Raw genomic sequence first — 16,666 nt, 5'->3', positions numbered from 1 at the left:
TGAAACCAAGAATACAAAATGGTAAAAATTCACCTCAAAGTATAAACAGTCCAGCTAGGAAGCTTTAAGTCCAGACTGAAACATATATTTTGATAAAAATAAATAAAGGACTCATTTAACAAAAAGTACAATCCTTAATACTTTTTGGGCAAAAAGAGCAATTTTGGAATCTAAATAGCATATTTTACTTTCTAATGCAAAGTTGTAACATGAAACTTGTTTATTATTATCAATAATAATGCATCAATGTCAAATATCTTGTTTACAATATCATATCTTTCCTTATATAATATATATTTTCCAATTAAACTAATTGAATTTAGCAAAACTAATGTGATTTTAAATATTGCTCCATTTAGCATACAAACAGTTTCCAAGGCATTAACCTAGTTTATCTTTTTTTTTTAACAAAAATTAGGATTTTCCAATTCTGTGGGAAAAAATAGAAGAAAAAAAACCCACATTTGATTACCCGTAAAGCATGGAAGCTGTGAGCTTTTAGTTGGAGCAGACATGTGCGCTGATCTAAATTTCCTGTCTGCCTGTATAAATAGAAACAGAGATACAGAAGATGTTTGAGGGCAAAAAATAAGCTGATGCTTGGGACTGCAATGTGGTGCTGGATCTCTCATTAAGTGCCTTGTTATTTTGAGCAGCTGGTACGTCTAAAGCAGGAAACAGGTCTTTATTTTTAAGACCCAGGCTTGTTCCTGCAACCAACCCAAAGCTGCGCTTTTCAGACTCGGCAAACAAGTAGAAGCGAGTTCAGACGCTACAGGCCTTTGACTCGACAGTCTCCTGTCAGGCGTTTAGTCAAAGCGTTTCAAAGGAAAGGTACGAATAGTAGAAGACTTAAACCAAATTGAATAAACGTCACAAAATCCAGCAAAAGTGTTGAATGATAAACAGGAAGTCCTTCAACTTTTAATCAGATTTGCTCCTAAAAAATCAATACCAATAAAAATCTATAGAAATGTTGAAAAACGATGCATCATCCATAATACACATTATGTTTTCTTAAAAGCATATTGACAAAAATGAAAAGTTTTTGCCTTTTTAATCAATCTTTGGTATGAAAATGTTACAGCTTTCATACATAGTAGCACAAAGTTAACATTAAATCCCATTCACTTAGACTTGTTTTGCACCTGCACCTAAAGGTTGTCTATATTATAAGATCTCTTTTGAAGTTTGCTTGGTATTTTGATTTCCTGACCTAAGAATAGCTATTTTTTTATTTTTACCTTTTATGCAACAGGTCTAATCAACAGAAAAGTGTCTATATGCCCTTTAGTTTGCTGCTCCACTTGTACTAGCACAGAAGGACTCTGCATAAAATGTCAAGAGTTGCACTTGAAACACAATAAACTTGTTATTTACCTGACACAACAAACACTTCAAAACTACATTAAGATGTGTCTGCTGTGCGGGCATAGAAATAAAAAGCAAAAGTGTAGAAATAGAAGCAGCGCTAGTGAGCAGAAAATCTCGAGACAGATAAAGTTAGTCACTGTCGGTCGATATCTTCAACAGTGGAAAGAACAAATTAAACAGACAGTTTTTATAAATATCTGTTCCAAACTGCTGTTATATCAGGAGCATGCTGAGATGGAATGATAACGCACAGACGCCTAATCTTAGCAGGCTAATGCCATAAGCTGAAAATAACTCACCTAAGAATAGCTGACCCACAGAAAAAGCAAGGGGCCTGAATACAGGCACTCACTACAGCGCTTGTTTGACTCACAAGCAGCAAGACAAAAGAAGAAAGGCCTGCCTCGGTTACCTGATATGAAAGAACCTGAAACAAGCTGCTCTATTGACAGACGTGGGTGGACTCATCACATCTTGACCTCTGACCCCCCTTTTTTTCTGTCCTAATGTTCATCCCGACGCGTTTGGATGTTTTGCTAAAACCTGTTTTTCCTTACCGGAACTCTTGTTAATGTTTTTCAGACTCCAAGTACTGGTTTTACAACGTTTAACAACATACTCTCTGTCATGCTCTCTGGTTAAATATTCTACATAATTGCATTTAAATACTTTTGTCTAAAAATAGTGCTCCCTTCTGAAGGTAATCTTCACATTTTATCAATAGACACAGTTATAGGGCTGGGGAGGTGGGGAGAAACAAAGTGACTCATCCTGAGTCAATACAGTGAATAGATGTTAGTCATTCTGATGTCAGCTATGTACTTTTCAATTCAATTCTCAGTTCAAAAATAGCTCAGCCAGTGTGTGTGTGTTTGCGTGTGAGGGGTGTGTGCGCGCGCGTGTGCGCGTGGTAAATGTCCAGAGAGAAACCTTTCACATGTCCCCACAGTATTTCTGTCACAGCTCTTCCTGTTCCTTCAAAAGTACACACTGACATGGAAGCTCGCTAAACACTTTTAACCCCCAAAATAGGAAATTGCGCCTCAAAAACCTCCGAAGTAGAAGAATTAGTGGATATGTCATTGTAAAAGTAAATACCTTGGTTGATTGAGGAGGATGGGGTGGATGGTCCTACCACATTACAGTGCAGAAGGGCTTTGACTTGTCTTTTACGCACAGACGCAGCGCAAAGAGTTTAGATTAGAAAAGGATGGAGACTCACTGACAGAAAAGAGGGAATGGATAGAGGGGAAAAAGCAGGAGCAGAGACGCCGGGCTGTGAGATCACCTGAGTTGTTCACGTTGTGCATCTTGGTCTGGTTGGGGAGCTGCTGGTGTCCGACGCGCCCCTCTGTTGTGGAGAAACTTGACTCGCCCTCGTAAATCGTCTGCAGCATACTCCACTCAGCGCTCAGGTCTCATCTCAAGCCGTGCGTTTCCCGTCAACAAGAGCCACCCCTCAGCCACTCAGGGGAGAGAGAAACCGCGACAACAGGCAACTGTCTCCCCCCTTCCTCCGGCTCCTCCCCTCCCAGAGAAACTACTCTTGTTGTTGGAGCACAGGACCGCGCGCAGCCTCTCTGCAGGGCTGCCGCTCTCTCCGGGGTGTCCTGCCTCAGTCTGGTGCAAAAGCACAAACTGCTGCCTCTTTCTCTCTCTCTCTTTCTCTGTCTATTTTCTCCCAACTCCCCGCGTCTGAGCGCAGGAAGACTGGGGGAAATGTGGAGCGCAGTTGCAAGGGGGATGGATGAAACCGCGCGCTGTGTACCGAGCACCACGCAGAGGCACGAATGCGAGACAGAGGGAGGGAGCGAGCTTCATTTGCATGTGAATCAACAACTGCGTGGCCCACAGGTGACAGAAATAGAACAATGGCCAGCCCTGGCTAAAAATAGGTCAGGCAAGGCGCAGGGATTGGAGCAGCATTGATGCGTTTAAAAATACCACACCAAACACAGCTGTCTTCTTCAGCTCCTGCCAGAAGGCATGTCTCCTGACTCCTTCTCTGCAGATGGAGGCTTGATCCCCCCTTTTCTCTCCTTTCTGATTTATTGAACCTGTATACTCTATTTATATCTCCATCTTCAGCATGGATGGACATCTCTTTAGGTGTTTGTAAACTTTATTTCTTCTTATTTTTATGGGAAAAGCCAAAAAAGAGAAATGTTTTCAGCATAAAGAATATAACAGATTTAGGATGCAGAGTGCTACCTCGCTGCATTAGCTCAGTATGTGCCAGGTTCAGTGTGTATCCAGGGCAAGGCTGCTTCTCAGGAAGCATGCTTCCAGCTCACCAAGGATGCCATCTTACAGTTGGCATCCTTGGTGACCGTAATTACGTAAGCATGACCATAATTACTTAAACCTCTCAAAGTGTGTCAAGAGCTTCTCATTAAGAGATAAAGTTTCTTTCCCCTTAAATTGCAGAAACTATTACTTATGCATGCCTGAAACATGAGATGCGAAATTATTGTTGGGTGAATAAAAAAAAGCCCCTTCAGCCCCACTCTTTCCATTAACATCACAAGACGAAAACTCCACACTTAACACAATCTGACTCTTTCCAATAAAAGCCAAGTCAAATGTTCTGTCTAACCACTGATGCAGGGCTGAGTTTGTGGCCAAGCAGCCTGCGCCTTTAAATTTTTCATCTTCCTTCATAATTTGACCTGTCCCCCTGCCAGGGGCGTGGAGCCAGCACGGCTATTTTTAGTTTGTGAGCTTTGACGACCAGGCTACAGAGACACAGGGAAGGAGTTTTACTGTGTTGTTTCAGCTGGACAAACATTTACCTCCTCAATCCTTTTATCACGGCGCAACCGAGGAGGAAATGCACGGCTTGCAGGCTCGCCCCAGACACAAAAACAAGTCTGATGGTAATGTATATGCTGTGTAACCATGGAAACGTGGGTTCATGTTAGACCTGTTGATCATATGCAAATGCACTTGCTTTCCTTGAAGAATTAAAGTTTTGTTTTTGAAATAAAGAAAAAATAGGAAGTGAATCCCATGAGTGATCATGGATATTAAGTATTAATAACAGTGAATTTATGAATAAAACATCAACGTTAAGTGGACTGGACAAACAATTGATCTTCACAAATGACTTTGCAGGTTGGATGGGATGGTGTGAGTGATAACAAGCCCTCAAGTCCAGCGTAATGATGGCTAAAGACCCAGAGCTCCATCTGTCACAGTATCTGTCAGACGGGCTGAGCTGTGACCCGATAGGCTAGCCGCATCACAGGCCAGGACACAATTACTCAAAAGAAGAAGAGGGTCTGTCACACGCGTGACAATTACCCTGACAAAAAAAAAAAAAAATCTATGTTTGTAATGTCATGCTGACCAAACACCAAAGTTAAAAGGTTGCAACATTCTTGGGATTTTTTCCATTATTACACAATTAAAAAGCGCAAACAGATGGAAACTGAAACTCACCATTTACTTGTAATGATTCATGTCTGATTTTCCTTTCTACTTTTTTGCCAGATTTGCTTCAGAATATGCATGCAAAATCACATGAAAAGGAGAACAGTTTCAATATGAATCTTCTCAATACATATTCTGCCTTGCCCTATACTATACGCTCCAAAAAACAGCCGAGACATTTCTCTTAGCTGCGATTAACCTACACTTTTTATTTATAACTAGCTTCCTGAGGCTGATGAGGGATTGTAGGGTTGGAAATAGCTCTGCCCAATAAGCAGGGTCCAGTAAACCTGCAATGTGGCAAGCCCATTATAGCTCCTACTGCGTCATTGGCGGCCTTTGTCTACTTTAGTCCTATTAAAGCATTGAACGTCAGAAGAGCCACTCGGCTCTGCACTCCAGAACCAGGGCTTCACTGTCTGTCACCCCCTGTATATCAAACATAAACTCTGGGAGTCTGTGCGTGTCAGAATATGTGTGTAAGCGTATTTGTTCTGTCACCCAGACACCGGCGTGGAACATGGGGATGTGGAGAAAATGTTAGTGATATAATGAACAAACGGGAGAGACCAGTGAACCCTGAAACCTTTTGAAATGTCTGGTCTTTAACAGCCCCGATTCAAACACATCACCATGGCTGTACGCCATGTTGTCTTGAACAGCCTCAAGGCTAAGATACTCCACCAATCTACTATTAAAATGTCAAGAAGTTGTGATCAGAACCTGTGGATTTGTTCTCATTTTGCTCGCTCTGTATCTCTTTCCTCCTAATGAGGCGAGTCGTGTTATCAAAGTTGCTGGTTTCAGATCAACTCCCAGAGACCGCTGGCTTAATCACCAGCGCTCTGCTGCCTTGTGACACATTGTGCATGATGAAACCCAGCAGGGAGGCAGACTGCAGGAGGAGAGCAAAACCAAAGTGTTGCAACAGATATGAGAGGCAGACAAAAGGCTACACCCTCCATCACTTTCCTCGTACCAGCCCCTCCCTGGATGTTGATTTCATCATGCCACCTGTGAGGACAGCGGTGGATACTATCATTGTCGGGTGCTGATTTCTCCTCGATTCTTTGGGGATGACAGCGTTTTGTCACAGGTTACCGTGGTCCTCGCCTATGCCACCCCTGCCCCCTGAGCTTTGTCTCTCTAGTGGCTACTTTATAGCTATGAGGGCAGCCCTGTCCAGAATTACCTCTCCACGTGAATTACCTCAGCACCAGCCATCTTACTTACATCAGCCACTTGTGAGTCACTGCTGCTAACTGTGTTGGAGTGGTGAATTTAGATCAGTTTATAGCAGGAAGTCGGACGCTGCATGTGGGGCGCAGCACACCACGCTGGAAACCCGTCCATCTTACCTGCTAAAAAGGCTGCGGTTCGAGTTTGGTCGCTTCAAACAGATTTTTTTTTTCTTTACCTTGTGGTTTGGGACTCATAAAAGCACAAAGGTCTACAACTGTTGATTTGATGGTAAAATCTAATTAGGCTGTACATCTGGGTAAGTTATGTGAGCATGTTTTTCCACTAACGATTGAGGTGCTCTCACTTTTATTGGGTTATTCTGTCTGGCATCCTGTGGAATTTCCTGCTCTACTTTCAAGGTGATATAGGCTGCACTTAGAACGCTGGATCAAATAACATGAAAAGGGTTTAAATGCAGTCCTGTTTAGAGTTTAACACAGTTTGTTCTTAACACTGTTAGCCTGTCCAACTTTGTGCACTTCAAGTGACACCGCACAGAGAAGAAAATTAACATAAATCCTGGAAAGTTAAAAACAAACACAGATGTTTTTTTTTTTTTTTTTTCTGACATACGAGAAGGATAACCGAGCTCCAAAAGGTAAAGGTACAATTTCAAAGCATCAACTTACTATGTGCTGACCTTGAGGTCAGTTTACTTTCTAACTTTGAATAGGTCCTTGATGGCATGCCTTCGTCTGCTGCTATAGACTTTCTAAAAATAAATGTGTAGCACAAAGGGACACTGGAAACAGAGGGCAGCTCTTAGTATTTTTACTGATCAATGTTATCATCTCTGCTGGAAACCATTGATCCATTGTTTGGGTCAAATTGACCCTGTTGCTGTTGTACTAGTCCCCACTCAGTTTTCACTCCTGACAAGCCCTCGTCATGTATCGCTTTGTCCTTGTCCTCTTAAAGCAGCGCAAATCACAAATGCCTCCGAAAGTACTTCAACACCAAAAGGCTCCGCATTGATCCCAGCCTTTGAAAGATCATCTTTAACGTCAGCTGGCATTTTAGGGAGCCCTCAGCCAACAACAAGCAGATGCTCTTAGACCTACATCCCTGGAAAAGCCTGAGGAAATGTAATGAAGCGTCTGTATCATACAAACACAAGGCTCAGCCAGACACATGTGACTTTGATGGAATTCATCCAAGCCTAACTGACCTTAGAAAATCCCCGAGGGATGAAGAAAAAAACAAAGGTTGACTGTTCAGAGGCATCCTCACTAACCGTCCTGCTCGTCAAGCGCGGTTATGAGCAAATAGACATCGCATCATCCTGCCTGGAAGCTATTATCTTAAAATTATATCAAATTATATTATTTATTCGTAAAGTATCTGAACTTCAAATGGACACATTTAGGGTAAAACTATATAAAATATTTGGGGATCATATAACCGGCTGAAATTCTCAATGGCATCAAAAGACCCAAACTTAACTTCATTCATGCATTTCAAAGGTCTACCTAAAGAACTGCTGCAGGAAATCGAGTTTACTATGGGAAGGGCGGGCTGAGGCTTATTGTCCGAGGCACTTCCACCTACGCCATCACTCCTTCAGCTGAACACAGAGCGGTAACAGTCCTCTCCTCCTGTGGTGCCTCAAAGGTCTCCGACACAACAATACATCAGAAAAAGCTCTTCCTCTGATTATGAGGGGAGTGTTAATGCATACCGGGAAAATCTCCCACAGTGCAACATTCACCTCTGCTACGCAGTCAGTGTCTGGACTGCTCCATATGCATGAAAGCTGGAGGAGCTCGAGATGTATTTTTAAACTCTTTGCTGAGGTGACCTTGACTTTCTGTATTTTCCGCAGCATCACACCGATCTGCAGCTCTGTTTTAAAAGCAAGGATAGTTACTCTGAATGCGTCAAAAGACAGTTTCATGAAATGCATTACTCCTGTCTGAATTCAAATTTCATTATGATTTTTTGTCATTTGTCTCTTGAGTCTTATAATAATTATCTGTTCACTTTTTGTTTGCTCAGTCACCCAGTCATATTATGTTGCAGGTTGTGTTGCTGAATAACGCTTTTGTAACAATAATATAAGCTATATTCATTATACATTCAGCTTGTTTTTAAGATCACGGAAAGCTAATAATATAACCAAGAAGCAGTAACTGTGGGAATAACATTTGGTTTTTGTGCATCTTTCAAGCAGGTTAAAAGCCACTTGATCCTTCAGCAACAGCGCGCCCTACAGGTGGAGCAAAAACAGAAAAGCAAAAACTTTGTTGCACAATAAGAAACAGAAATACATGAATATGTATGAACAACCTTGACTACAAATTTGCAGTAAGAGAAATCATAAAAGTTCAAGCAAAAATAAATTAGACATACAGTTAAGGATAAAATGTACAATCATAGACAGAAATGCTTTCATCCATGTATTAAACAAAGTGACAAAGCAAAATGGATTGTTAATTTTTATTTTTATTGTCACATGATTGTTAGTTTATTTTTTATTTTTTAAATTCAGGCACTGTTTCATGGAGTGCGTGAACACAAGAACTAAAACTGTTACAACTGTGTGAGGACCTTGAAGCTTTGTGCGAGAACTCCCAAAGATGCTATGATGATTCTCTTTGTAGAACAAAGTGCAGGAATTCACACCTTTACGAGAGCAAAACAGACTGAGTGAATGAAGAGAAAAGAAACTCCGTAATGATGTACAAATCTATGATTCTAGTTGGTTAAAAACATTTACATGTTAATGTTTCATGGAAGTATTTGTGATTTGAGAACAGAGAATGGAGTCTTTAAACTACCTGTTTATGAGTTTAGAAAATACCTTAGACAGGAAATCTTCTGAATTTTCTAATCTGTGGAACACAAGTCCAAATAGTTCTGACTTACAAGGACTGGTTTCAGACAAATAAAAATCTTACAGGTGTTACATGCTGTTCAAAATGCTATTTTTAAGAAATATCCTGCTCGATCTATGAGGCATACACCATGTATCTTTCATCATTTTGCTGATCTGATGAAAAATGGTTACGGATTCCTTTGTGTTGAATTTGTGAATGGATATCAAGTGTTTTATGTCTATGGTTGCCACCCCCTTACAAACACACTTTCAATTGTCATTTGGTCAACTGTCATTGAATAATAGACCACCAAGAGTGAGAATTTGAGGAGATTTTTAGATTTGTAAAAAAAACAAAAAAAACAACTATGATGACTACTTGATTTTTTTTCCAATTGGTGAAATTATAACAATTTCCACGTACTTTTAGAAAAACCTTTTCCAAAATGATGCCGCTTAAACCAGTCAAATAAAAATATGGTAAAACGTTTCAAGGCTGCTTACTCTAAAACTGTTTTGTCATGGAACCAGATGGGCTCGTCACCCTTTAGCACCCATCTGGCCATTGAAACTTTAACGTGGGTTATTTTTTTAGATGTACAGCCAGTGTGTCCAATCTGTGTGTAATTTCTAGGATCCGTTTGTTCTGCATATTTCACGCCACGCAGGAAGAGGCTGTGACCATGACCTCCTGAAGTTCCACAACAAAAAAGATGGGCTGAGAAGGGAGAGAAGATGAAAGGCTACAACAAAGAATTTAGCATGACACATGGCTGCATAGTTGGGGCCTCTGAGGAATATGAGACAGCAAGGACTGACAACTAATCGGCGGTGTGAAGTTGGGAGGTTGGTCTGTTTCTGCCATCATGGCCGCACCCTGGAAGAGTCCGGACAAACCGAACCTGGATGGACATACGGAGCAAACAATAGGATGAATAGATGAGTGGAATCATAAATTCAGGGCAAAATCCTTGTAAAATTATCTGACAACTAAAAATACTCATGGAACAGAAGTTATTTTAGGTGCTCAAGGCCCACTTTTTAAAATCTCAACATTTTTCACATGAGAGGTCTCCGAAAGAAATAAATGATTCATCTCTTCAGTTCCATTTGGACAGGAAGTGAAAAGAAATGGAAGCAGAAACCCCAGGGAGCTCAGAGGTCTACAGTGAGGTTAGATGAACAACAGTGAGAACATGGAGCTGAACTCAAAGTGCCGTGTGTCTCAGCTGCAACAAGAGCCAAATTCTCCCCACCCCCTGGCTACAACCATCCTCTTACTATCTATAGAATGAGACAAATATACTATCAAATGTTTCCCCAACAGCTCATGACCTGGTTCCTTTTTCACCTTATGTGAGAGTTTGATGTTTTGTTTCGCTAAAGAGTCAGGGATGCAATTTAGAGCGTAGGATGGATCACCGTGTTGAAGCTGTATTTTCTGTATTTTCAGCCGCATTCAATAAAAAATGGAACTCAAAAAGACAACACTCAATCCTACTCTCAAGTAACAGCCAAGAGTAGGAGAAAAAAAAAAGGTGTGAACAAGACATTTAACATCGCAACGAGATGATCGCCACATGACTCTGTCTAAACTCAAAGCAGATCCAACAGAAAAAGTCGAGCCAAAAATGTTTGTGAATTTTTTATGTCTAACTTAAAACAAAACAAAAATCTGTGGTTCTTACTGCTGTAGTGTGTACATAATTTAGCTTTCCGGTTAAAAAACATGTTTGTCCTGGGGTAACATTATTAGAATTCTTGAATCTTTTAGAAAATAATAAAACAATAATCCAGGAGACCAGCACCTCAGGGCATCAACAACACCCCTCCACTGACAAAAACTCACTGACCCAAACCTATATTTTCCACTCTAAGAGAAATGTCAAGCCCAGACCTAGAATTCATCTCTTTGAAGAGAACACAGCAGCCAAATATAGCTTTGTAGCCTCTACGCCTCCTGACATACATCAAGCTCTACAGGCTCTGCTAACAGCGGTTAAATTTGGAAGCCTGCCATGTAGTCACTTACTATTAAACATCATAACTGTACAAAGAAAATTATAACCAAGAGTGGAGTGCACACTGTTGCCTGGAAACCTAATGCCATGTAGGGGATTCATCTTGTTATGGAACAGAAAACAGCTACAGCCTTAGCCAATAATAGATGAAGGGCCACATGAAAAATTGCCTCTTTGTGTAAACAAGTATGGGCTCAGAAAACACGTCAGGAGAGACATTTGTCTGGAGAAAAAAAAAGAAAATCTCACTTCTAGGTGAGCTTTTTCCTGAATTACGTCTTTCTAAAAATTGGAACCACGAGTGAGTTCAGATAATTGTTATTCATTTGGCATTGTGATGAAAGTGGACAGCCTGACAGCCGAGCTGTAATTATGGACTCCAGCCTTACACACACTATTAGAAATGACTTGATGTTTGGTCACCACATGACACAAATTGATTTACCCTCCAAAAATGGAATAATTTGTGAAGCTGTTACTCCATGCACATTTATTTAGCATCAATGTTAGGGCACACGTCCAGAGCTTCAACTTAAAAACAAAACTGTTTTAGACAACAAGAGGTATTTTTTTCAGAATATTGTTTAAAATGTGTTTATATCTTTTTCACACAATTAGTGTTATCTCTAAATAAGCAGATGCAATCATTAAACTTGTTAAACTTTTGGGAATCTGTTAATAACATTAGAAATAGCACTTAAAGAGAACCTAAGATAAGAAATAAATTTAAAATAATAAATAATTTGTCATTTTTGAATTATCAACCATGCATTTGCATTTTAACATTTATTAAAGTGAGCACATATTAAGCAAAAACTGAATGCATTTACTACAATATTAACAAAATACTGAAATGTACAACCAGGTTTCTATTTATCAAAGGGTCACGTTTCCTTTTTAAAGAAAAAAAACTGTTCAATAAACATGGCCTTTAGCCATGTACTGGATTTTTGAACAGGCACACATAAGCCCACCTACACACCCACTCACAGGCTTGCAAGTGATATATTCTTGCACTCTTCTTTGCCCAGCTGGAGCTCAATCACTATTTCATGTCAGTCCTTCTGTCATCCGAAAATCCAAAAATCACAGCAGTTTTCTGCTCTGTTGTTTCCGCTGCATGATTTTGTGGCTTCCTGCAATACTCCATAGACTTATTTTGCTTTTTAATTTTTTAAAGGAACACATATTTCCTCAGTCATCCCTCCATCCTATCATGGAAGCTGACGGCAGACTGTTCGATCAACAAATGGACGGACAAAAAAGACATCACCCTTCATCTTAGCCACGGATCTTTTCAACGAGCTGACAGATTCTTTTGCAGCGTGAAAAATATTATTACATTTTCCTTGGTGTCAACTCTAGCACAATAAAAATAATAACCAATAATTATGCTTAATGTGGATTACACAGCAGGGACATCAAGCAACATGCTGCTCCTGTGAACGCATCTTGCCAATTTAATATATGAGCATGTTAATTTATCAGGTCCAGTGAATAATTCAGAGAGGCTTGCCAAAATGTGTTTCATCGAAAACATTTTGTCTCATTAACACATTCTTTGGTACTATGAAATGATGTGTTAGGCTAAGTGTAAGGTGCTGTTAAAATGACTTTCTCTCCCTGACACAGCTCAGATGGTACCTGCCCCCTCAAGCCATCTGAGCAGTGTAGACATCTGTGAGCATTAACCTGCCAAGAACAAGTCTATTATAAAAATATCATAAATATTCTGGAAATGGAAGGATGGCTGAAGGGTCATTTGGACTGGCTGTGAAAGGCTTCGTGTCAAGTATGAGCAGTGTTTTTCTTGTGTCACTAAGCGAAAATGTCATGTAAAAACTGGAGGGCCTTAGGTTCTTGCTTTTTCTGGAGATTGAAATGCTGTCCCAATGTGACATCTGCCCACTAAAGTCATCACATGAGTCACATCTAATGCAGCACCTGTACCAAAAATGTTTGGTAATGTGACAGAATGTCCTAAAAAACAAATATACTTTAATATGCAATTTAATTGCATTTATTTTACACAAGTTATATAAGTTCCTCTGTATTTAAACAAGTGACATGTATAGATTACCCCTCAATCTGCAGCATTTCTGGCTCCCGGCTGTCTTTTATATCAGTAATGAAGTAAGACACTCATCTCAGCTCGTTGCCTATATCAAAGACACCTGTCTGGGGAGACAATCAATCAATCTGACTCCAAACTGTCCGCCGTGTTCAAGACCAAAGAGCTCCCCAAGGGATTCTGGGACAAGATTGCAAACCTGACAGGACTACAGGCATGTGCAGTCTGTGATGGCAGGTGTAATAAATTGACTATGATCTAGTAAAATTAAAATAATCTGTCTACTGATGTGTAACAGATGTTTTTTTTTTCTGTATAATTGCTTTATTTGCGCGTTTTCTGATTAAATACGATAGAAATCTAAGCTGACTTACAGATGTTACATCGAGTCTCCAGAGAAATTTCCCAGAAATCTCTGCAAAAAACCAGCGTGCATTGATGCTCACAACATTAGCAAGTATAGACCACAATGCATTGCGGTTGAACAAATTTTCCAAAATTATGTGTCAAATACATTTTTTAAAATAAACTATTCATATTTTCATCATCAGAACACAGTGGAGTCACAGATAAACATCCTGAAATATTCGTATTGATTAGATTTTCACTTTGTGAAATCTGTGACATTGTATCCACTATTTAAAAAAAAGAAAAGAAAAATTGTAAGTATAGTGTCCAAATTGCTTCAAGGCTACTAGATAATTCCGCCCTACTAAGTTATTTTCTAGATAGGGATTAGGGTGGGAATTCGGGCGTAGCTCAAGTCTTCCATGTTTCGCAATAGAGCTGTGAAAGAAAAGGTTTGGAACAAGGATTTGCGAGGTTTGCAGCAGTTCAACATTTTGCACCAAGCCTCTTCCAACTTTGGTGGACATGTGCTGGTAAATAGAAGAAGAAGAAGCCCCTCCCTGTTTGTCCAGTGTGAATACCATGAGCTAAACACATGCTCAGGAACACATGTTTAGCATGTTTTGACACACATCACATGCCAGGTGTGAACGTAGCATCAGAAATCCAATTTTAAACTTAATTTTCCATATACATGTCCTCTATAATAAAAAAAATGCTATAGATTTTCATCAAAGTGGGTGTTTACGTTACTTCATATCCATTGATGTGTAAAACATAACTTACATGACATTGTTAATCTGAAATTCACCAACAAACACTTAACTGGTTCATAGGGAAAGTTGGTGATAATGTTGGGATCAGATAAAAACAATGAGCAATGCAGAACACCACCTCCACTTTCCAACATGGAGGTGGAAAGATTGTTTTTTGTGGGTGGTTTTTGTTTTGTTTTCGCTAAGGTAACACATCTTCACTGCATCAAAGATGAGTTTGCAGCATCTTTTGTCAAATATTAATCAGGCCTTTGCAAACTGGTAGATTGGTTTTCCAACTTGATGACCAAAGTCAACAAAGAAGAAGCCTATTAAGGTCCTAAAAGGGGATGACCAGTCTCGGTAAATGTTATCATTCATCCAGTTCATGTTAGCATATTATTTTAGTAAAATATACACATAAAAGCACCAAAACATCTTCTATCCACTTTTAGAGTCCAGTTCCCCTGAACAAAAGAATTCTGTCATAGACTTTGATCTTGTAGAAATCTGCAGGGGCTAAAGATGCCAAACCTCAGCCTCTTGTAAAGGATCTTCAGTAATAAGTAGGACAAAATCCCTCTTGAGATGTGAGCAAACCTGTTGGCCTACTATACAATAAACATCTAAACTACAAGGCTGCCAAGTAAGCTTTTGCCAGCAATTAGCTGGTTTTTTTTGTTTTTTTTTTGTAAAAATGCTGACATTTATTTCACTTAAAAAATCAATTTATAACTATAAAAAATTGACCTTTATGCTGTTGTTTTGTCTTTCCGTAAATACTCCAGAAAATGAGCTGGAGCTTTTAATCATAAGCAAAAACACAAAATTGGCTTATCTATTTTTCCATTTGCAGCCTCTCAAAGTTCATCCCTTCTAAAAGTCATTAGTATTCCTAAATAGTGACAAACAAGTGACGCATGCTTAATTGACGACGAGTGTTTTTTAACTAGCGCTATAACACTTGAGCAGCCTTTGATGAGATCATAAACGCTCACAGGCTGGGCTATTTATAAATGGCATCTTTCATTACAGGACCGCACAAATTGGAACTAATGACAGCCGAACGAACCGGTGATGATGAGGCCAGGCATTTATAGAAAAGAAGAAGTTTGGAGGCTGCAGTGAGGAAAGTGGCAGCTTGGTATAATTGCAACAGTTCCGATCGACTTGAGGTGGCTTCTCGCAGAGGACAGAAATAACCACCTGTGGCCGCAAAAACAAGCTCCACATAAAATATTCATGTGGCCACAGCTCACTGTGCTTTTTTATACCTTTTTATTATTACCCACATGCACAGTTTGTTAGGCAGTTGCTTGTGTTCAGATCTGAGTAACATCCATGTGAAAAATTAGTTTGTATCTTCCATGATCATCCAACTCATATGTAATAATACTTTTATCAAAGTTACTTTATAAACTATGTTAACATTTAAGCTATTCTTTTAAATAATGTATGGAGAGGAAGTGTGATACAAGGAATTAAAGATGTGCACGGATTTGGTTGCTATTATTTGCAGGCTGTTGCATAACCTAAAATTCCAAACGATGCTTTAAAGCTGCAGTTTGCAATGATGCATCAGATAAAAATAGCACCACCCCTGCCATTAAAACATTTTAAAGGGAAACAGTGCCATCTACTGGTTGCACAAACTGTTACTATCCAGAATTCAACAAGTGGGTTGCTTACAAAATAGCCCCCAAATCAATAAATCACAAATGATTATGCAAAAGTCAAGCTTCTTTTTTTATCTTATGACCTATAGGGGCAATTTTTTTGCCTTATAGGAGACAACAAAACATTATTTTTATGCATCATTGATAATAATGCTCAGTTTGAACGTCGTATATCAATGTCTTGTTATTATAGTTCATGATTTATTCCAAATGTTTTAGGCACTAGGAGACAGTCAACAAATATCTATCCATCTGCAATCCAGTTAAAGGGATGGGATACAAAGCTTTCTGTCTTTCCTCTGTCCCACAGCAGCTGGAACGACCCAGTGGGTGACTCACTTTCATCCAGTCCCGACTATCCGTCCGAGGGCTTCGTCTCATCCTGACACATCGAAAGACAGGGTTACAGAAAAACATCAAGTTATCTGAGATGTGATCCTTCAGGGTGTTTGCTCCTACCTAAGCACAACTTCACAGGCAGTAACCCTATTAGCATTAGATTATTCTTTAATAATACATTTAAAACAGTTAAAGCAGTGTGTGTGTCTTTTAATTTAACTTGAAACAACAAATGAAGTAGAAAACAACCTCTTCTAAATGTAATTTTTATATTGTGTCATGAGATCAAACAAGTAAATTGTTCTCATTTGGTTTCAAAACATGATGTCCTTATTTATTTAATAAGACCTAAGCCTAAATCCAAAAGCTCTGTGTGAACATCAGTCCCTCTTGTGTTATTTTTGAGTATATTTGTATCACTTGCAGAAGTAAAACATGCAGCAATCTGATGTGACGTAAAGTTTTAGACATTTGGATGAGGGAAATGTATTGTAGTTATTAGTTAATCATTTATCTAATATTAATACCAGCTTTGTCCTGCACTGAGTCACAGAGGCTGCTGGGGGTCTAATCCAGCTACCTCGGGGAGAAGG

The 16,666-nt window shown here is 39.4% G+C and overlaps 1 protein-coding gene and 1 long non-coding RNA gene across 6 annotated transcripts in view; one reads left to right on the top strand and one right to left on the bottom strand.

The window, feature by feature from the left end:
* Positions 1-3,168, bottom strand: part of hdac9b (histone deacetylase 9b) — a 23,307-nt gene extending 20,139 nt beyond the window's left edge. The window contains exons 1-2 of one of the 5 annotated variants that reach the window (XM_036215934.1): positions 2,663-3,167; positions 2,473-2,540 (exon numbers count right to left, since the gene is read on the bottom strand). Coding sequence is in view for 2 of the 5 variants with exons in the window: in XM_024267644.2 (XP_024123412.1) it covers positions 2,663-2,771 (109 nt within the window). In the remaining 3 variants the exon portion in view is untranslated. The other 4 variants (XM_024267646.2, XM_024267644.2, XM_024267642.2 and 1 more) reach the window with 4 other exon arrangements.
* A 375-nt stretch (positions 3,169-3,543) lies between these two features.
* LOC118599770 lies at positions 3,544-4,698 on the top strand. Its single transcript, XR_004949268.1, has 2 exons — positions 3,544-4,250; positions 4,489-4,698. It is a non-coding gene; the product is annotated as an uncharacterized LOC118599770 (long non-coding RNA).
* The last annotated feature ends 11,968 nt before the right edge of the window (positions 4,699-16,666 follow it).

Source organism: Oryzias melastigma, linkage group LG16, assembly GCF_002922805.2.
Source record: "Oryzias melastigma strain HK-1 linkage group LG16, ASM292280v2, whole genome shotgun sequence".
NCBI lineage: Eukaryota > Metazoa > Chordata > Actinopteri > Beloniformes > Adrianichthyidae > Oryzias > Oryzias melastigma.
This window is presented reverse-complemented; position numbering and strand designations above follow the sequence as displayed.